Genomic DNA, 21,554 nt, shown 5'->3' with positions numbered 1-21,554 from the left:
CCACAGAGTTCCTAGGACCACAGAGTTCCTAGCAGGATACCTTTCTATGCTCCATTTCAGAGACACTCATAAAAGAGGGTATACGCAGTTCATCCTGACATCTACCAGCTCAGTGTAACTCAAGTCGTGGCTTTCCTAGCCCCTCGAACGGGGGAAGTTCTATAATATTTTAGCACCTGATCTGAGGTTCTTTATGTCTAACATGGTGGCTTGACAGAGATAGCTGAACTGAAATAAAAAGAAGCCCAAAGAAACTTTAAATGGAGGAGGAGGAGGAAGAGACTTAAACCTTAAAGACACAAGTACGTTGCTGATGTATACCAGCAGCTTACGTATCCCTCAATGGAGAGAGTCCCTGCAAAATGACTGAAAGAAAAGGCTTACCAACAAAATAAAGAGAGAAATAAAGGTTAATAAATAACTACATGGGAGAGAAAAGCACAAAAGAATTTTAAAATCAATTAACAGTATTTAAATAACACAGCATAGAAAAAGGCAAAATGTTATGAGCTCCTCCCCGTCTCAAGTTTGTTGGATTTTTTTTAAGTTAGGGTTTTTTTTTTAATATTTCTCTTTTTTAGCCAAAGTCAGTGCAAAGGAGTACAAAAGAAATGGACAGTTCCATGCCTAACAAGGATGGAGCACTAGAGACGGGGAGGGAGGGACCAGAGGGGAGAGAGAGTTTAGGGCTAGCCTACTTTATGCTCCCCTCGCACTATGTGGGAGGAGAACTCGTACCGATCTTGGCTGTGATAGCCGCAGATGTTGCATTCAAAAGGGTCTCTGAAGCCATGGCAGCCCATATGGATGGTGAACATGACGTGGTCCAAGAATAAGATCCGGCAGTGCTCGCATTTGAAGGCTTTCACCTGCTCCCCTTCATCGTTCACCACACGTAGGGCTTCTTTGGCTGAGCTGGGAGTTGACCGAGTAGTGGTGGGGATGATGCCCTCTTGCAGTTTTGGGTCCTCTTTGGCGTAGGCCGGACTCTGCCGGCTGCTGGTGCAGTTCCCAATGCTGGGCAGCAGCGGCTGCTGTGAGCCCCTCTCCTCATGGATGCTCTCAGTGTCTGTGGAATCCTGGCAACCGTTGCTAGGCGATACCATGCTCGGCTCCCGTGATGCCCGGTACACAATCTGCGTCCCATCAGGAAGATCCTCATGGACTTCAGCAGCTTCCCGGCTTCCTGCTATTTCCAGCCTCCCTGGGAGGGGCTGGATTTGAGTGTAGACAGAACTGATGACAGGTGTGATCTCAGAGATGCAGTTCGTGGGCGGGAGTCTGAGGGGCCGCAAGTGTTCTGCCCCCACGTACGACAGTGAACTGCCAAAGCTAGCGTCGATGGGATGGTGGGCAGCCACCATCTCCACGTCCTTCTCAAAGCTGGAGTTGACATCAAACGCCATGTCGGAGAGGCCAAACCGCATCTGCTTCTCTCCTAAAGCAAAGGATAAACAATATCAATATAGACATTCCTTCTACAGTCGGACAATGAGCCTATTACGACTGCAAGACAAACAGAGTAGGTGGGAGAACACTTAGACATGAGCCCTGCAAAGAAACACCTGGATGCAGCAATCAGCTGATAGAACTCAACTCTGAGTCTGAACTGGACTGGATGTAAACAGCCTACTTCACATAAAGCCTGAAAAAAAAAATCACAGAACACACAAATAATGTATTGAAATACCAGACAATAGTTTTATGTTCGATTCTACACTCCTTCAGTTTCACACTTCTTGAGTTGCAAGTCCATTTTCCACCTATCAGTATTTCCTTGTTGATTTCTAGTCTGCTTGCCACATCCTAGTATAGTTCTGGGCATGACCTGAAGCCAAATCCCTGTAATGGCAGCTATTCCATAAACACAAAATGGCTGTCAGATTCCACTCTAGAGGTAGTTACCATCTTGCTACTAGGGGAGGGATTCCCTATGCAATCATATTTATGGGATCTGGCAGGGAGAGGTGTGCTAAAAGCTGGTGGGGTTGAGAACCCAGGACTGACTGAACACAGATGAACACCCAAGACAGCCTATGGCCTATAACTTCCATCAGTCCTAGCCAGCATAGCTAATGGTGAGGGATCATGGGAGCTGTAGGTCAAAATGGGGGGGGGGGGCATACATTGCCTATCCCTGCTATAATACAGCAGCTATCAGCAGTCAGGCACCCTACTATCCTGTCAACATCTCCAGCCCTCCTTCCAGGAATTGAGGAAAAGCGCCTTACCCACAAATTTCTGAGGTGTGGAGCGTTTTCGTTTGGTGATGCTGTTTGCCAGTCGGTCAATGAAGGCCGGCCGGTCGGCTGAGGAGTGAAGCATGGAGTCCGGCACCATCTCCAAGTCTCGCATCTCGTCACCTGGTAAGAAAACAAAAATGGGGTTTATTTTTGGCTGTCTGGAGTAATTCTGTCCCACCCCCTCTTAAGAGCCTGGATCATGTTATAAAATCAGCAAGTGATAAGTGACTTGCCAGGGGAGAAAGAGTCACCATAGCAAAATTGTCAGGCATAACTGGTTCCTAATGCTAACTTTAATCCAACCCATTTAGATCCTGTTCCTCAGGACCATGATCATCCCATTTAGATTCCATTTTCCTGGTTCAGCTTTCACTACCAGCCCCTATAGGTTTTAGCCACTAAACCCCAATTTTCACCTGTCCTAGAAATAGGACTCCAGTTCCCACTATCAAGTTAGTGACTGCTCCTGAAATAGTCAACAACTAAAGCTGTGTCCAGACAACAGCGCTCTGCAAAGGCTGTAGCACTGAACCAGAAGGCAGAGGAAAGGCACCACAAAGAGGAGGTACTGTACCAACTAGGACATGTGTTGCAGGAGCCAGTTTGGACTTTGCCACCCGCATGGACCCTGCTAGTCTGTTTGGACATTTGCAAAACTTCCCGTCTGTAAGCATCCTGTCTGATGACACTTTCATCAGACTTGCCTGACCCAGCAAGACTTACCTTGCTGGCCAGCCAGCGACTGTGGTTCAGTGTTAAGACTCTGCAGGTAGTTGTGACAGCGTTCCTTGTGCTCTTCCAACGTGCTTTGCTGCTTGTAGCTGCGGCCACAATAGTTACATTTGTAGGGCTTGCCAACTGTGGGGGAGGAGACTAGAGTGGAAACAAAACCCCAAAAAGAGTCCCGTAAGAAGACTCATACATTTCTTGAACTATCACAGCAACCTACAAGTCAGCAAGAATCAAGGGTTGTCAGCCTGCCTGCAGCCATTAGAATGGAAAGAGACAGGGACAAATGGATACTTTCCTAAGAACAGCCTTTAAAACACACACACACACACACACACACACACCCCTTTGCAATCAGCTCAATCCCTTTTGTCATCTCATTCTCTCTCCCAGGAAGGAGTGAGGAAAAGAACGCTCTATCCTGCTCAGTCCCCCCACCCCTTTTCAAGGGGGAGATGGAAGGAACTAGGGATGGCCACAAAGTCCCTGACAGGATACTATCCTCTGGCTTTGATTTCATTATTCAAAGCCCTATCCCTACATGTACTTCTGGGAAGCACGGACACAGAACAAAAGGAATAGCAACCACCAGTTGGAGCAGCTATTCACATCACATATTCAACTCAGCTGTGCCAGCTGTGGTACATGTGGTTCATAAACAGCAGTCCCTCCCACAATTCTTTTAAGAGTGAGAGCCATAGTGTGGCTTACTTACAATTCTTGTAAATAACATCTGTTCAACCTTTGTCAAAGAGACTCCCTGTAGTTCAAGTTGAACTAATGAAAAAGGTGAAGGTGGGTTACGGTCGTTAAAACACTAAAGGATGTTTTCTATTCTGGGTGGAGTCTAGTAACAATGCACATTTGGAAAAAAGAATAGTTCTTCATACATGATCAGCTAGTGAGACAGGGCACAGCCAGACTCTATAAATAGTCATGCTAACTACGGCTGCCTTAAGACATTAAAGGAAAAAGGACTTCCTTCAAAATGAGAATGATCTCTTGGCTAATAAGAGGGCTTTCGCTGGGCGTGAGAAGTCATAACAGATGCATCATACAGCATCTAGATGGTGATATTTTGGCAGCCAAGGATTCTGGGCATCGCTGCAGTAATATTGATTAAAAAGCAGAGAGGAATTTCTGGGCACAGTTTGAACCAGCAGTCTGACCAGTGCTTGATTTCTAAAAATGAGAGACTTTCACACCTGTTGCCTGGAGGTCACCTCTAATCCTAATCGTTGTAGTTACTCAGAGGTGAAGTGGAAAGGAACATATCCCAAAGGCACTTCCAGGTATTTATTTTATTAAAACGATGTATATCCCGCCTTTCCACAAGGAGTATACTCAAAACAGCTGAACTTTATGTTCAAGGGCAGGATACAAACATGTGAAGAGTTTTGTCACATGTTGCTTCCTGTCCTTGAACAGGCTCCAGAGCTACATCTTCATGAATACAACAAATTAATGTCTAAGACAGACCTCTTGTTTGTAGGCATGGAGTGTGGTTTATTCATCTATTTAAAATATTTATATATATTGCTTTTCTAGAAGACATCTCCAAGGCCTGCTTCTGCCCCCGCCAAACAGGTACTTAAGGCGGGGCTGCCAGAGGCTGCTCCGGAAGGAGCCTGTGTGAAGGAGCACCAGCCAGCTGTACCAGGTGGATCCTGAGCCTACTTCTGCCCCGCCAAACAGGTACTTAAGGTGGGGCTGCCAGAGGCAGCGCCTCAGCGTCGCGCCAAGTGCGATGCTAACTGCGCACTTGGCGTCGCACTTGGAGTCGCAAGTAACAGCACCTGAAGATCCACCCACCTGCCTCTCCAGAGACACCAGCAGCCACAGATACCAGCAGCAAATAGCAGCAGCAGAGGGCAGCAGCTTTAAAGACCAGGCAGAGCCTTGGTATACACCTGAGCTGAGGGCAATGAAGCAAGAGGGGAGACGGCTAGAACGCAGGTGGAGGAAAACTCGTGCTGAGTCTGACCGAACACAGGTAAGAGCCCACTATCAAGCCTACTCTGTGGCGGTGAAGGTGGCAAAGAGACAGTTCTTTTTCACCAGCATTGCATCTTCTCAGTGTCATCCAGCGGAGATTTTCCGAGTGGTTTGCGGCCTGTTACATTCTGGGCCAGGGAGAGAGACAGTGGAACCCTCGGTGGCACGCTGTGACGAGTTTGCATGGCGCTTTGAAGATAAAGTGGCTCAGATTCATCATGAATTGGACACCACCATTAATGCAGTTCCATTGGTAGAGGCGTTCAGAGAACTGTCTGGTCCAGTTTATTGGATGAGTTTCAGTTACTGAGGCCTGAGGATGCAGACAAGGTGCTTGGCCAAGTCCGATCGACCACTTGTGTGCTTGACCTTCATGGCTTATTAAATCAAACAAGGAAGGGATGTCCGTCTGGGTCCAAGAGGTTGTAAATTCCTCCTTGAGAGATGAAGTGGTGCCTGCCACTTTAAAAGAGGCAGTAATTAGACCACTCCTAAAAAAGCCTAACCTGGACCCAGAGGATGTTAACAATTATAGGCCAGTGGCCAACATCCCCTTCCTGGGCAAGGTGCTTGAGCGGGTGGTTGTAGGACAGCTCCAGGCACTGTTGAATGAAACGGATTATCTAGATTCATTTCAATCGGGCTTCAGGCCTGGTTTTGGAACGGAAACTGCCTTGGTCGCCCTGTGGGATGACCTCTGCCAGGAGAGGGACAGGGGGAGTGCGACCCTGTTGATTCTCCTGGACCTCTCAGCGGCTTTCGATACCATCGACCATGGTATCCTTCTGGATAGGTTGTCTGGGTTGGGAGTTGGACGCACTGCACTGCAGTGGTTCCACTCCTATTTGGATGGCCGATTCCAGAAGGTGGTGCTGGGGGATTATTGCTCTGTGCGATGGCAATTGTGCCATGGGGTTCCACAGGGCTCTATTTTATCCCCCATGCTGTTTAACATCTACATGAAACCGCTGGGGGAGGTTATTCAGAGGTGTGGGCTGAGGTGCCATCAATATGCGGATGACACCCAGCTCTACCTCTCTTTCTCATCAAAACCAGGTGAGGCAGTGGCTGTTCCGAATCAGTGCCTGGGCATGGTAATGGACTGGATGAGAGCCAATAAACTGAAACTCAATCCAGACAAGACGGAGGTACTGTTAGTGGGTAGTTCGTCTGCCCAGCTAGGTGATATTCAACCTGTTCTGGAGGGGGTTGCACTCCCCCTAAAGGATCACGTTCGTAGTTTGGGGGTGCTCTTGGATCCAGAACTGTCACTTGAGGCACAGGTGAACTCAGTGGCACGGAGCACTTTTTATCTGCTTAGGCTGGTATACCAACTATGCCCTTATCTGGATAGAGATAGCCTAGCTACAGTTATCCATGCTCTGATAACTTCTTGTCTGCATTACTGCAATGCGTTATACGTGGGGCTGCCTTTGAAAATGGTTCAGAAACTTCAGCTGGTCCAAAATAGGGCAGCAAGATTGTTAACAGGGACTGGCCTGCGAGCTCATATTATGCCAGTACTTTTTCAGCTGCACTGGCTGCCAGTCCATTTCCGGGCCCAATTCAAAGTGCTGGTGTTAACATTCAAAGCCCTTAACGGCTTGGGGCCAGGTTATCTGAAGGATTGCCTCCTCCCATATGTGCCTGCCCAGACCCTAAGATCATCCTCAGCGGCCCTTCTCCGGGAGCCCCTGCCAAAGGAAGGTAGGTGGGTGGCTACTAGGAGGAGGGCTTTTTCTGCTGTGGCAACCCGGCTCTGGAATGAGCTCCCTGGTGAGGTTCGCCTGGCACTTATGTTGTATTCCTTTCGGCGCCAGGTGAAGACCTTTTTATTTTCCCAGGCATTTTAGGATTTTAGCTTTCTAAATTTTTAGCTTTGCTGTTTTAAATCTGTATTTTAAACTCCTGCACTGCTGCTAGGTTTTATTGTGGTTGTATTGTTATATTGTAGTTTTAATGTTCTATATATTTTAAATTGTTTTATTGTGTGCTGTTTCGTTTTAATTTTTGTGAACCACCCAGACAGCTTCGGCTATTTGGCGGTATAGAAATGAAATAAACAAACAACCAAACAAACAAACAAGGCAGATGGTGGGTGAGCATGGGCTCTCTTGTCGCCGATGGAAAGCATTCCATCAGCAGACGTATGTTACCTTTTCATGTACTCCCTGCTCTAAAAGTATGTTACCTTTTCATGTACTCCCTGCTCTAAAAAGATAACTGAGAGCCATTTCTGGAAAGTGCAGGCACAGGACAAAAGGAATAGCAACCACCAGTTATAGCAGCTATTTACGTCGCATGTCCAACTCAGCTGCGCCAGCTGCGGTACATGAAACCACCAGCTGGGAACGTTTTGTGCAGTTGTAATATGATTTGGCAGAATGGAGCTGTGGTTTAACCACCAACAATTGTTTACTGAAGAAGAAACGTTAGCGCAACAGGCATACCCACTTTTTGAAATTTACTCTCCAATTCAATCGTCTCACCTAAGTGACACGCAGCACTTTCTTGGGCGCTGAAGGTTCATGTCTTGCATATTTGCCTCACAAATTACTTAGGGAGATCATCCTTGGTTCCCCATTTGTAAAATAATAGGGATAATAGTGACCTTTCTCACAAGGTTCTTGTGAGGTCAAAGATGATAACTGGCTGAGAGCAGGGGGGCTTCCTTAGTTTAAAATCCTGCAGGGAGGCTGAGGGAGGAGCAGGGAGCCCAGCACAGTAGCAAACTGAGTTTTCAGACTCCTAGTCCAAAGAAGCCTGGTCTTAGCTATCAAGTCTGTTATGGGATCAAGAGGCCCAGCAAACAGTGGGGATGGAAAGAGGCATAAGAAGCCATAGGGAGGTGCTGCCACTACTGGAGACAGGATACTGGGTAAGAAGCATGTGACGGTAGACTGACTTCAGCAGTTTCTATGAGGATAGACATCTTAGGTACTTGACATCCTTAAGGAACAAGCCATAAGAGGTGGCACAGGTAATTCAACATGGCATGGAGGATGCATGCAAGTGAAAAACTGAAACGCTGGGGTGGAGGTGGGTAGGCACCATGCAACTGACACAATTTCCATTCCTGGCTAGAGATGGGGGAAGAATTCAGTGAGTTCCAATTCCAGAGCAGACACGCCTGATCCACACCTGGATTGACGTCGGGATTGGTCATGGGTCCACTCTGGATTCCGTGACGAGGTAGTCTGAGGACTGACTCTCTTTCAAAAATTATTATGCAGGTAACTGCCCCCTGGAACAGCTAAGCATGCAAGGCTCAAGCTGTGGAAATATGGCTGCAATTCCCTCTGGGAGTGACGCAATCTGATGGTGTGCTGATGGGCCCATGGGGGCAACCATGTTTTTTTCCGTACAACCTCTCAGAGAGCGATGGTGTATCTCCAGGTCCTGTCGCTCCCAGGGGAACTGCAGCAGGATTTTCAATGCATGCAGCAGCTATGTGTGCTAGCTGCTTTATAAGAGAGGCAGCCCTCAGATCACCTTGTAAGTCCTTTTTATGCATTTTTAACTATAATTTGGTTTTTTAAGGATTTCCCCCCTTAAAAATCGGCATGAAAATGGGATGGAACAGACTTGCTGGGGAACACATGCAAAACAGGCAGAAACCAGATTAACAACCATTCTGTCCATTCCTACTCCTGGCCTCAGTGTTCAAATAAACCCTCATGTCCTGGTTGCTAGGATGAACACGTACTTTCTAAGCATGAAAGCACTCCCTCCTGCTATCAAAAATCTTCTGTCTCAGGAGCGGGTGACAGATAAAAAGGCCTCCTGTAAATAGCACTATGTCAGTGGTGCAACAACTGAGGGAGGGTGGCTGCTTAATCCAACCCTTGGGGAGGTTCGGATAAGGCAGCCTGTAAGCTGAGACAGATCTCTGTGTTAGAAATCGGAATCTCACAAATCACCAGCAATTTAGATACTAGCAAGTTGACTATAGGACTTCACTATATCACATTATTCTCAACTGGGTAGTCAACTCACGTGTAAAACTGTTCCTTGAATGCCTTCTATATTGCCTTTTTGAAAACTAACATTTATTCTTGTTGGTAGGAAACTTCTTAAAAGTAGGTTGGGGCTCTAATTTTGCTCTTCTCTTTGGGCCAAGCTTTTGTAGTTACACCAAAAGGAAATACCTAACTAGTATCACCTTCTTTTGAGACAGAATTTGCCTTGAAAAGGACACAAGATTTCACCATTGCTGCTTCTCTTGGTCCTTTATGCCTCTGAGCTTTTGGTACAGACACCTTTTAACAACAGACAGGAGGGCCCCTTTTCATCTTTAGTCTACCTAAGCCAAAAAGGAAAGAAAAGTACTCTGGATTTTTTACATCATATAGGCTGGGGATGCACACTTTCAGTCCAGGCCTAAGGGCGAGCAGGTCATAGGCAGAGAGGGCAGAAAAGGAGAGTTCAGGACCACAAAAGCCGGCAGCATGCTTTGAGGCACTTTTGGGAAGTACCCAGAGGGCCAAAAGGTTCACCAAAAAAAGTCTGCCTCACTGAGCCTCTGCATTGTCAAATATATCTGTGATCATCAATAAACCCCCACACTGTACCGACAGTGAAAAGGAATTGGGGGAGGGGTAACAGTCTGCCCTTGGACCTAACCAAGACAACAGAGAGACCTGGTTCGCATGTAATGAGATGCCACCATGGCTGAATTTCCTCACAGCGCTTTTCATTGTGGTGGTGGCTTCCATTTTGAATATTCAGGGCAGTGGGGGCATACTGTAGCTTTTCGTTACGTGTGAACCCGATGAGGATGGGTTGTTGGGGTGACTGACAAGCCACCTGCAACCCTAAAATAGCTCATGGGTTCTGGGTGGCTTGTCAACCACCTCAACAACTCACTTGACTGGTTCACACATAACAAGAAGCTACAGAACACCCCTGCTGCGTCCCGAATATTCAAAATGGTAGCAGCCAGGGGCGTTGCTAGGTTCTTAAAAGATCCGGGGCACAGGCCCATAACACAAATTTGCATCTATCTGTCTGTCTGTCTGTCTGTCTATCTATCTATCTTTATAATATATCCAAGTCTAAGTGCACCTCTAATTAATATATATATATATATGTGTGTGTGTGTGCGCGCGCGCGCATGCACATGTGGTGTGCTTGCGTGTGTCTATAGATTACATACATACATACACACACACAAGAAGTGTGCACTGACCCCCCACCCCACTTTAACTCAGACCCCAATTCAGCATTTTGGAAAACATCCCACTTCTGCTCGGGCCAATTTGTAGTCGGACCATTTCAGCTCAGCACCAAACCTGAGTTAAGGTTTGGAAAAATGAATCTTTATGCTTCCTGTTGACTACCATTGGAAATTTTTAAAAAACTAACTTTTTTATCTTGGTCAGAAATGGATGACAATAATCCCCTAGAAGGGGATTACACCTGCCCAATGTCAGAAAAATAGGTGCAGGGTTTATATTTTGATTTTCTTTTAAAGGGAACTGCCAATAAAATTTTTATTACTTGGAAGAATTGGATACATATTTCAGGATTCATTGCCCCATCAGGGGAGATCATGTCTCCAAATTTCAGGATGATAGCCACAAGGATTTTTATGCAAGGGTGGCCTTGACATTTTGAGGGCTCCAAAAGAGGACATACTTCTGTCCTTATTTTCCTTGTGGACCATTGTTCTGAAAATTACAGACTGCCTAGAGTTGTCCCTAAGTAAGAAACCAGCAACGTTTCAGAAGGATAAGTGCAGCAGTTCATGTGGAAGGGGAGTTCTCCAGTTTGGGGAGGGAGTGATTTGCTTTCCCTTCACCCCTTCCCCAATAGTTTTTGGGTAAATTTGTATGAAAATGCATAGTTCATTAGAGGTGTCCCCCAGGCAAGAAACCTGCAAAGTTTCTGAAGGATATACATACATGCAAATTTAGAATGACTAGAATTTATTTAAATTTCACCAATATTAGCAGCAGGGGAACATGGGTGGGAAGGTGCTATTGCACTCATGTTCTACTTGTGGGCTTCCCATGGGCATCTGATTGGCCACTGTGTGAACAGAATGCTGGACTAGATGGACTTTGGTCTGATGCAGCATGGCTCTTCTCATGTTCTTAAATAGACAGTGTCTCTGAGTATATGCAGAATGCTTTTCTTTCACCACTAAGCACTTACATTCTCTCCTTACCAATTCTATTCCCCTCCATGCAACCATCCCTCTTCATCCTACCATTCTCCAGCAACTCTCCAGGTACTTAAGGCGGGGCTGCCAGAGGCTGCTCGGGAAGGAGCACTTAGCGTCGCACTTGGAGTCGCGTGGAACAGGACCTGAAGACCCACCCACCTGCCTCTCCAGAGACACCAGCAGCCACAGATACCAGCAGCAAATAGCAGCAGCAGAGGGCAGCAGCTTTAAAGACGAGGGAGAAAGGGGCAAACGTGGACTTTATCTGCTCCTTCTTAGCTGCTGTTCTGTTTTATCTCTTTTATCTTTTATATTCTTTTATACTGTTGAACATTTTATACCCTAACATTTTAATATGTGCCTGGGAGGACTATTGGGCAACTCAGGGGGTCAGGGAGGTGCCACCATAACTGTGGTCAGGGGCAGGGGGAGGTATGGCGTTGGGGGATTAACAGGCCAGCTGAGGAGAAGAGGGGCTAGACTTACAGCTGTCCCCTCTTCTGGTTCTTCCCCCAGCCTGATGGTTCCTGGCAGCCTTACCAGTCTGCCCTCGGGTCTGGTGGTGCTGCTGCTGAATGCCAGGTTGGCCCAAAATAAAATCTCCCTCATCCATGATTTGATTGTGGATGAGGGGGCTGACCTGATATGTATTACTGAGACCTGGGTGGGGGAACTGGGAGGGGTCACTCTCTCCCAGCTGTGCCCTCCTAGGTACTCGGTGCAGCACCAACACCGACTTGACGGTCGGGGAGGGGGGGTTGCCGTGGTCTATAGGAATTCAATCTCCCTCTCCAGGCTACCTGCTCATTCGAGTGCAGATCTTGAGTGTTTGTACCTTGTGTTGGGTACCTGGGACAGATTAGGGATTCTGTTGGTGTACCGCCCACCCCGCTGCCCATCAGACTCCTTGCCTGAGCTGACGGAGTTGGTCTCGGACTTGGTGTTGAGGACCCCTAGGATGATGGTCCTGGGGGATCTCAACTTCCATGCCGAGGCCGCTGTATCCGGGGCGGCTCAGGACTTCATGGCCGCCATGACAACCATGGGGCTGTCCCAACATGTCATCGGCCCAACGCATACAAAAGGACACACGCTTGATCTGGTTTTCTCGACTGGGCAGGAGGATGGTGATCTGAAAGTGGAGGAATTAACATCTGTCCCTTTGTCATGGTCAGATCACTTCCTGCTGAGGTTTAGACTCCTGGCAGCCTTCCCCCTCTGCAAGGGTGGGGGATCTAGTAAAATGGTCCGCCCCCGGAGATTAATGGATCCTGATGGATTCCAGAGGGCTCTGGGGGATTTTCCTGCTGGTATGGCTGGTGCTCCTGTCGAAGCCCAGGTCGCTCTGTGGAATGCAGAGATGACTCAGGCGGTTGACACGATCGCGCCCAAGCGCCCTCTCCCTCTGAGCAGAGCCCGGCCAGCTCCTTGGTATACACCTGAGCTGAGGGCAATGAAGCAAGAGGGGAGACGGCTAGAATGCAGGTGGAGGAAAACTCGTGCTGAGTCTGACCGAACACAGGTAAGAGCCCACTATCAAGCCTACTCTGTGGCGGTAAGGGTGGAAAAGACACAGTTCTTTTCCACCAGCATTGCATCTTCTCAGTGTCGTCCAGCGGAGATTTTCCGAGTGCTTCGCAGCATGTTACATTCTGGGCCAGGGAGAGAGACAGTGGAACCCTCAGTGGCACGCTGTGACGAGTTTGCATGGCGCTTTGAAGATAAAGTGGCTCAGATTCATCATGAATTGGACACCACCATTAATGCAGTTCCATTGGTAGAGGCGTTCAGAGAACTGTCTGGTCCAGTTTATTGGATGAGTTTCAGTTACTGAGGCCTGAGGATGCGGACAAGGTGCTTGGCCAAGTCCGATCGACCACTTGTGTGCTTGACCCTTGCCCTTCATGGCTTATTAAATCAAAGAAGGAGGGGATGTCTGGCTGGGTCCAGGAGGTTGTAAATTCCTCCTTGAAAGAGGGAGTGGTGCCTGCCACTTTAAAAGAGGCGGTAATTAGACCACTCCTGAAAAAGCCTAACCTGGACCCAGAGGATGTTAACAATTATAGGCCAGTGGCCAACATCCCCTTCCTGGGCAAGGTGCTTGAGCTGGTGGTTGTAGGACAGCTCCAGGCACTCTTGAATGAAACGGATTATCTAGATTCATTTCAGTCGGGCTTCAGGCCTGGTTTTGGAACGGAAACTGCCTTGGTCGCCCTGTGGGATGACCATTGCCGGGAGAGGGACAGGGGGAGTGCAACCCTGTTGATTCTCCTGGACCTCTCAGCGGCTTTTGATACCATCGACCATGGTATCCTTCTGGATAGGTTGTCTGGGTTAGGAGTTGGAGGCACTGCACTGCAGTGGTTCCACTCCTACTTGGATGGCCGATTCCAGAAGGTGGTGCTGGGGGATTATTGCTCTGTGCCATCGCAATTGTGTCATGGAGTTCCACAGGGCTCTATTTTATCCCCCATGCTGTTTAACATCTACATGAAACCGCAGGGGGAGGTTATTCAGAGGTGTGGGCTGAGGTGCCATCAGTATGCAGATGACACCCAGCTCTACCTCTCTTTCTCATCAAAACCAGGTGAGGCAGTGGCTGTTCCGAATCAGTGCCTAGGCATGGTAATGGACTGGATGAGAGCCAATAAACTGAAACTCAATCCAGACAAGACGGAGGTACTGTTAGTGGGTAGTTCGTCTGCCCAGCTAGGTGATATTCAACCTGTTCTGGAGGGGGTTGCACTCCTCCTAAAGGATCACGTTCATAGTTTGGGGGTGCTCTTGGATCCAGAACTGTCACTTGAGGCACAGGTGAACTCAGTGGCACGGAGCACTTTTTATCAGCTTAGGCTGGTATATCAACTGCGCCCTTATCTGGACAGAGATAGCCTAGCTACAGTTATCCATGCTCTTATAACTTCTCGTCTGCATTACTGCAATGTGTTATACGTGGGGCTGCCTTTGAAAATGGTCTGGAAACTTCAGCTGGTCCAAAATAGGGCAGCAAGATGGTTAACAGGTACTGGCCTGCGAGCTCATATTACGCCAGTACTTTTCCAGCTGCACAGGCTGCCAGTCTATTTCCGGGCCCGATTCAAAGTGCTGGTGTTAACATTCAAAGCCCTTAACGGCTTGGGGCCAGGTTACCTGAAGGATCGCCTCCTCCCATATGTGCCTGCCCGGACCCTTAAATCATCGTCAGCGGCCCTTCTCCTTGAGCCCCTGCCAAAGGAAGTGAGGCGGGTGGCTACTAGGAGGAGGGCTTTTTCTGCTGTGGCAACCCGGCTCTGGAATGAGCTCCCTGGTGAGGTTCGCCTGGCACCTACATTGTATTCCTTTCGGCGCCAGGTGAAGACCATTTTATTTTCCCAAGCATTTTAGGATTTTAGCTTTCTAAATGTTTAGCTTTTCTGTTTTAAATCTGTATTTTAAACTCCTGCACTGCTGCTAGGTTTTATTGTGGTTGCATTGTTATATTGTGGTTTTAATGTTCTATATATTTTAAATTGTTTTATTGTGTGCTGTTTGGTTTTAATTTTTGTGAACCGCCCAGACAGCTTCGGCTATTGGGCGGTATAGAAATGAAATAAATACATACATACATAAACAAACAAACAAACAAAACTCTTCATAAAAACAGATGTCTTGTTTTGTGCAACTCCTTTCTACCTCCTCCTTGTTATTCACAAGCTCTCATTGTTTCTTCCTCCCCATAACTTCATTTGTGCCAAGGCTTCACCAGGATTCAGCCAATGAGTCTGTTTTCAAAACCAGGGTTAAGTCATGGAGAAACTCTGAGCATGTACTAAGTGCCTTTCCCTCACCACTGAACCTAGAGTTCATGCAAAAAACTCAAAAAACCTAAATCCACAAATGAAAAAACATGCATAGGACTGAGTTGAAAGGGTAGTCAACTCATTAGGTGAAATTGGGTAGGCACTGCATTAAGCCTGCAATACCATGCTCACAACTCAGGACTTATTTCTGAGGAAACATCCAGAACATCAAAGTGCAAACGTCCCTGCAAAAGTAACTCATGCTGGAATCCTATGCACACTTTCCTGAACGTAAGCTTCATTAAACATAATGGGGCTTCTGAGTAGGCATACATAGATTGTATAAATGAGCAGTATTTATCTCCCCTCCACTTAAAAAACAAACCCAAACTTATTGTCATTAAAGCTTTCTGTTCATAGGAACACAGGAAGTTGCCTTATACTGAGTCAGACCTGGGTCCATCTAGCCTGGTATTGTCGACACTGACTGGCAGCAGCAGCTCTCCAACGTTTCAGGCAGGATTCTTTCCTAGCCATTCTTGGAGATGCTGGGGATTGAACCCGGGACCTTCTGCATGCCAAGCATGTGCTGCACCACTGAGCTACAGCCCTTCCTATTGCTGGATAATGGCAACTGACAAACAAAACAGCCCCAGATTTGTTTCTCTGCAACCATGTGAACTCAAGTCTCAAAGACTTGAGTGAGAAGGAGAAAAACCAACCCTCTTGTCTGTTTGTATAAAGTCAAATACAGTACAGAACTTCTCTTGCCCACCAAAGAGAATTCTCTTTATGAATTCCTCAGGATATGCTCTGGGTGGAATAAAGAAGAGAAAGAAAGAAAAGGATAGGGGAGGGAGAAGAAAAGAGGAATGGTGACTGGAAATGCGGTGGGGGGGGGTAGAGGGAATTCCCTAAGCCAAGTGGCTCCTTTCAGACAGGTAGTACTTCAGAGGAATTTAGGAGGCTGTGGAGGGTTTGTAAGGATTGCACGTACTTAAATGAACTTTATGAGGTGAGGTGGCTGAGGGCTTTTTCTAGGTTTTTTAAAACTGTAGAACCTGTTTAAAAGCCTTAGCAGTTCCTCGATCATGATGCCACATAGTCCTAACCCTCCTTTTGAAATAATTTGAGTCCTACAGCTATTTAGGAGACATTAAAGTGGAGGGAGAGAAACAAGTTTGTGGAGGCTGATTGGATCCTTTGCTGTACTGAAGCTACTAAACTTCTGCAGAAGCCAAAGTTTCCACTTTGGGGCAGTAAAATCAGGTGCTGTGTGAAATACCAGTATTTCACATGAAGCTCTTTCTTCCCTTCCTTCTCCCTCTTCAAAATTTCATTGCAAGCAAGCTCCCAACAGTGAGCATGTAAGAGCAGAAAAGTAGGGGGAGAGAAGTTTTTGCACCTCAAAAAAAACCCTACACCAGAGATTAGGGATAGTGACCTCCTAATGGTCACCTTAAATACCTTCTTATTAGGATTTATATTCCCCTGTGTAGTTTGGCAGTTTTTACTTTTTTAGTCTTTGAGAAAAGGAAACTTTATGCATGGCTAGCACAAAAGCCACTGGACCTAACTGTCTGAAATTTGGCAGGTTCAGTCAACTCTATGGGGGCTGCCAGGTCCCCAAATGTCATGTATTTATCGTATAAAACAAAAACGTTATGGCCGTTTCTGTTTTCCAATGCAAGTCAATGGGAAAATGTGAAAAAATGGCAATTAAAGGTAAAGGTGTCCCCAACCAGTCGTGTCCGACTCTAGGGTGCGGTGCTCATCCCCGTTTCTAAGCCGAAGAGCCAGCGCTGTCCGAAGACGCTTCCGTGGTCATGTGGCCGGCATGATTGAACACCGAGGTGCACGGAACACTGTTACCTTTCCCGCCGAGGCGGTGCCTATTTATCTACTTGCAATTTCTTGCTTTCGAACTGCTAGGTTGGCAGGAGCTGGGACTGAAGACGGGAGCTCACTCCATCACGCAGCACTCGGATCTCGAACTGTCTGGTCTGCAATTCAGCATCTTAACCACTAAGCAATTAGGACAGCTCAAAAGATCTGGGGCACAGCTCAAAAAAGATCCGGGGCCTGTGCCCAGGTGCGCCATTCTCTAACGATGCCCCTGGTGGCAGCTGTTGCAACAAAAAGCTCCACAGGGAAATTCACCCATGGTGGCTTCTCATTATGTGTGAACTGAGCCAGAAACAGAATTGGGCAAGACTTTAGGAAAAAATATGCTATAGCAATTGTCCATGCCTCCCCGTAGGGAGGTCCACTGAAGATTTTGAGAACCATTGCCAAATATCCTCAGCAGAAAAGAAATGGAGTTGTGCACTACTGAAAAAGTAACTTCTGGAACAGGCTCAGCCATTCTCCACTGTGTGTGGCGAATGAGAGATGGGGCTGGGAAGGAGAGAAAAAGAACAAGGCTAGAGGCTGGGAGGAGAAAGAAATAGTGAGATAAAGGGGTGGGACAGAGAGCAACAGCTAGGCTAGAGGTTAGGAGTGGGGAGAAACAGTGCGGCAAAGAGGTAGGAGGGAGCGAAAGCAAGGCTAAGGACTGGGAGGGAGGGGGAAATAGCAAGGCAAAGGGATAGAGGGGAGAGAAAGAGCAAGGAAAAGGTTTGGGGGAGAGAAATAGTGAGGCTGGAGGCTGGGAGAGAAGAGAGAGCACAACGGAGAAAGGTCTGTGTGGGGGAAAGATAATTGGGCAGGCCAGGAAACACCTCTTTCCATCTCTTCCTGCCCACTAAACAGCTGATCAGTGGCAGGTTCAGGAACAGGAAGGAGAACCTGGTGCCCTAACATTTTTCAAGGTTTTTTTTTTAATTAAAATAGATTTTGAAGGGGAGCAAGGATTGGAAAGTTTTGTGGGTGCTGCTGGAGGTCCCTGTGGACACACTGGGGACCCCTGAATTATAACTTTCCTGGAGATATGGACTTATTCTTGTGCTGTGCTTCTGAGGTGCTCAGAGCCTGTGAGAAGTGCAGCACAATTTCAGGAATAATCCCACTCCCCAGCACCAAACTTAGGAGCTGGAGAGGGAAGCATGGAATTGTCCCAGAGCTTGTTTTTATTTATTTATTTATTACATTTATTTCCTGCCTTTTTTCCTCCTCAAAGAACCCAAGGCGGTGTACATTATCCTCCTCCTCTCCATTTTATCCTCACAACAACAACCCTGTGAGGTAGGCTGGGCTGAGAGTCTGTGACTGGCCCAAAGTCACCCAGTGAGCTTCCATGACCGAGTGGGGACTAGAACCCAGATCTCCTGGCTCTCAGTCCAATACTCTCACCACTACACCATGCTGGCATTTTGAAGGTGCAGTGCAAGGGAGATGGTCTTGGCAATAATCAACTTTTGGTTGGCTCCCAGGGCTAGCCAAAATGTGTGGACCTTTGGTTATGAGCATATGCAACTGCCTTATACCAAGCCAGACCTATTGGGCCACGTAACCCATTACATTGCCCACGTAAGGAGCAGGCAACTTGTGGTCCACCAGATATTTTGGCCCATAACTTCCATCATCCCTCACCATTGGATGTGCTGATGGGAGTTGTAGGCCAAAACATCTGGACAGCCACAAGTTGCCCACCCCTGATCTAGCCCAATCCTGGCTGGCAGTGGTTCTGCAGAGCCTTTCCCTTGGTTGGAGGAGCCATGGTTTGAACCACAGAGCTATTGCTCCGTTCACACCATAAGCCTTCTACACTGCTTGGCCAATGAGGTGTTCTTCCTGTCATGTGCCTTCATTTTTAACCTGAGCTGTAAGACACCTTTTCACCCTGGACTCAGTACAGGCTCACAGAGATAGTCACATGGACAAGAATGTAGAAGGCGGCAACCTTCTCCTCTCTCACTAATTTCACAATGTCATCCAGCAGTGGTGAGCAACTGCAGGAGGTCTGTGGGGGGCACTTTTGTGCCCCCCCCCAATTTAAACTGACCCCTTCATGGATCACTGCCTTGTTGTGGCGAAGGGGCTTGCATAACTCAGTGAAGCCATAAACTAAGCCATGCAGGGCCACCCAAGACGGACAGGACATGGCGGAGGGTTCTGACAAAATGTGGTCCACTGGAGAAGGAAATGGCAACCCACTCCAGTATTCTTGCCAAGAAAACCCCATGGAACGGATCACAAGGCTAAAAGATACTATGCCGGAAGATGAGCCCCTCAGGTCGGAAGGTGTCCAATATATTACTGGGGAAGAGCAGAGGGTATTTCCAAGTAGCGCCAGAAAGAGTGAAGCGGCTGGGCCAAAGCCGAAAGGACACTCAGCTGTGGATGTGTCTGGTGGTGAAAAGAAAATCCGATGCTGTAAAGAACAATATTGTTGAGGAACCTGGAATGTAGGATCAATGACTCAAGGTAAGCTGGTCAAACATGAGATGGCAAGATTGAACATCGACATCTTGCGAATCAGTGAACTAAAATGGACAAGCATGGGCGAATTTAATTCAGGTGACCATCATATCTACTACTGTGGGCAAGAATCCTTTAGAAGAAATGGAGTAGCACTCATAGTCAACAAAAGGGTGGGAAAAGCAGTACTGGGGTACAATCTCAAAAATGATAGGATGATCTCAGTACGAATCCAAGGCAAACCATTCAACATCACAGTAATTCAAGTCTATGCCCCAACCACGGAGGCCAAAGAAGCTGAGGTTGATGGGTTCTGTGAAGACCTACAACATCTTCTAGAACTAACACCAAAAAAAGATGTCCTTTTCATCATAGGGGATTGGAATGCCAAAGTAGGAAGTCAAGAAATCACTGGGATAACAGGCAAGCATGGCCTTGGAGTACAAAATGAAGCAGGACAAAGGCTAACAGAGTTTTGCCAAGAGAACACGCTGATCATAGCAAAGACTCTTTTCCAACAGCACAAGAGGCGACTCTACACATGGACATCACCAGATGGTCAATATCGAAATCAGATTGACTATGTACTTTGCAGCCAAAGATGGAGAAGCTTTATACAGTCAGTAAAAAACAAGACCTGGAGCTGACTGTGGCTCAGATCATGAGCTGCTTCTTGCAAAATTTTGGCTTCAATTGAAGAACGTAGGGGAAACCACTAAACCATTCAGGTATGACCTAAATCATATCCCTTATGAATATACAGTGGAGGTGACAAATAGATTTCAGGGATTAGACCTGATAGACAGAGTGCCTGAGGAACTATGGACGGAGGTCCGTAACACTGTTCAGGAGGCAGCAACTCAATCCATCCCAAAGAAAAAGAAATGCAAGAAAGCCAAGTGGCTGTCTGATGAGGCTTTACAAGTAGCTGAGGAAAGAAGGGAAGCGAAAAGCAAGGGAGAAAGAGGAAGATATATCCAACTGAATGCAGAGTTCCAGAGAATAGCAAGGATAGACAAGAAGGCCTTCTTAAATGAACAATGCAAAGAAATCGAGGAAAACAATAGAATGGAAAAGACTAGAGATATTTTAAAGAAAATCAGAGGTATTAAGGGAACGTTTTCTGAACCAGACATGGAACAACCGATTGGTTCAAAATTGGGAAAGGAGTACAACAAGGCTGCATATTGTCGCCCTGCTTATTTAACTTATATGCAGAGTACATCATGAGAAACGCCGGGTTGGATGAATCACAGGTCGGAATTAAGATTGCCAGGAGAATTATCAACAACCTCAGATACGCAGACAATACCACCCTAATGGCAGAAAGCGAAGAGGATCTAAAGAGCCTCTTGTTGAGGGTGAAAGTGGAGAGTGCAAAAGCTGGTTTGAAACTCAACATTAAAAAAACTAAGATCATGGCATCTGGCCCCATCACATCCTGGCATATGGAAGGGGAAGAAATGGAAGCAATGACAGATTTTATTTTCTTGGGCTCCAAGATCACCGCAGACGGTGACTGTAGCCATGAAATTAAAAGACGCTTGCTCCTGGGGAGGAAAGCTATGGCAAACCTAGACAGCATAGTAAGAAGCAGAGACATCACCTTGCCGACAAAGGTTCGTATAATCAAAGCTATGGTTTTCCCAGTAGCAACGTATGGTTGTGAGAGCTGGACTATAACGAAGGCTGAGCGCCGAAGAACTGATGCTTTCGAACTGTGGTGCTGGAGAAGACTCTTACAAGTCCCCTGGACTGCAAGGAGGTCAAATCAGTCAATCCTAAAGGAAATTAACCCTGACTGCTCATTGGAAGGACAGATACTGAAACTGAAGCTCAAATATTTTGGCCACCTAATGCGAAGAGAAAACTCTCTGGAAAAGACCCTGATGCTGGGAAAGATTGAAGGCAAAAGGAGAAGGGGATGGCAGAGGAGGAGATGGCTAGATAGCATCACTGATGCATTGAATATGAACTTGAGCACACTCTGGGAGAGAGCGGAGGACAGGAAGACCTGGCGTGCTATGGTCCACGGGGTCACGAAGAGTCGGACACGACTTAACGACTGAACAACAACAACAACAAAAATTTAAACTGATGATGACGATGATGATGCATCCATGGAACACCAAAAGAGTCAAAATTAACTTGTTTGGAAGCCAGTTTTGATCCTTTGGGCACTCTGTAGCCACTACTCACATTTTCCCCCTATTTAATTTTCCCCTAAATTACTGAATTTGCGGGGCAGCAGGGAGCAGTGGGGCACATGCAGTCCCTGGCCAC

General features: G+C 47.0%; 1 protein-coding gene across 7 annotated transcripts in view; it reads right to left on the bottom strand.

Annotated features, from left to right (window-relative positions):
- Positions 1-522: 522 nt before the first annotated feature.
- IKZF4 (IKAROS family zinc finger 4) overlaps positions 523-21,554 on the bottom strand; it is a 98,653-nt gene continuing 77,621 nt past the window's right edge. For 6 of the 7 annotated variants that reach the window (XM_084837377.1, XM_084837378.1, XM_084837376.1 and 3 more), the window contains 3 exons: positions 2,967-3,116; positions 2,232-2,363; positions 523-1,438 (listed from right to left, as the gene is read on the bottom strand). In XM_084837377.1, the coding sequence (XP_084693503.1) occupies positions 690-1,438; positions 2,232-2,363; positions 2,967-3,116 (1,031 nt within the window). In that variant the 3' untranslated portion in view covers positions 523-689. The remainder of the gene's footprint in view (positions 1,439-2,231; positions 2,364-2,966; positions 3,117-21,554) is intronic. The other variant, XM_084837381.1, reaches the window with a different exon arrangement.

This window comes from Heloderma suspectum, chromosome 2 (genome assembly GCF_057233095.1).
Source record: "Heloderma suspectum isolate Gila_16-S chromosome 2, 16-S_ref, whole genome shotgun sequence".
Lineage (NCBI taxonomy): Eukaryota > Metazoa > Chordata > Lepidosauria > Squamata > Helodermatidae > Heloderma > Heloderma suspectum.
The sequence above is the reverse complement of the archived record's forward strand: the minus strand, read 5'-3'. Positions and strand labels throughout refer to the sequence as shown.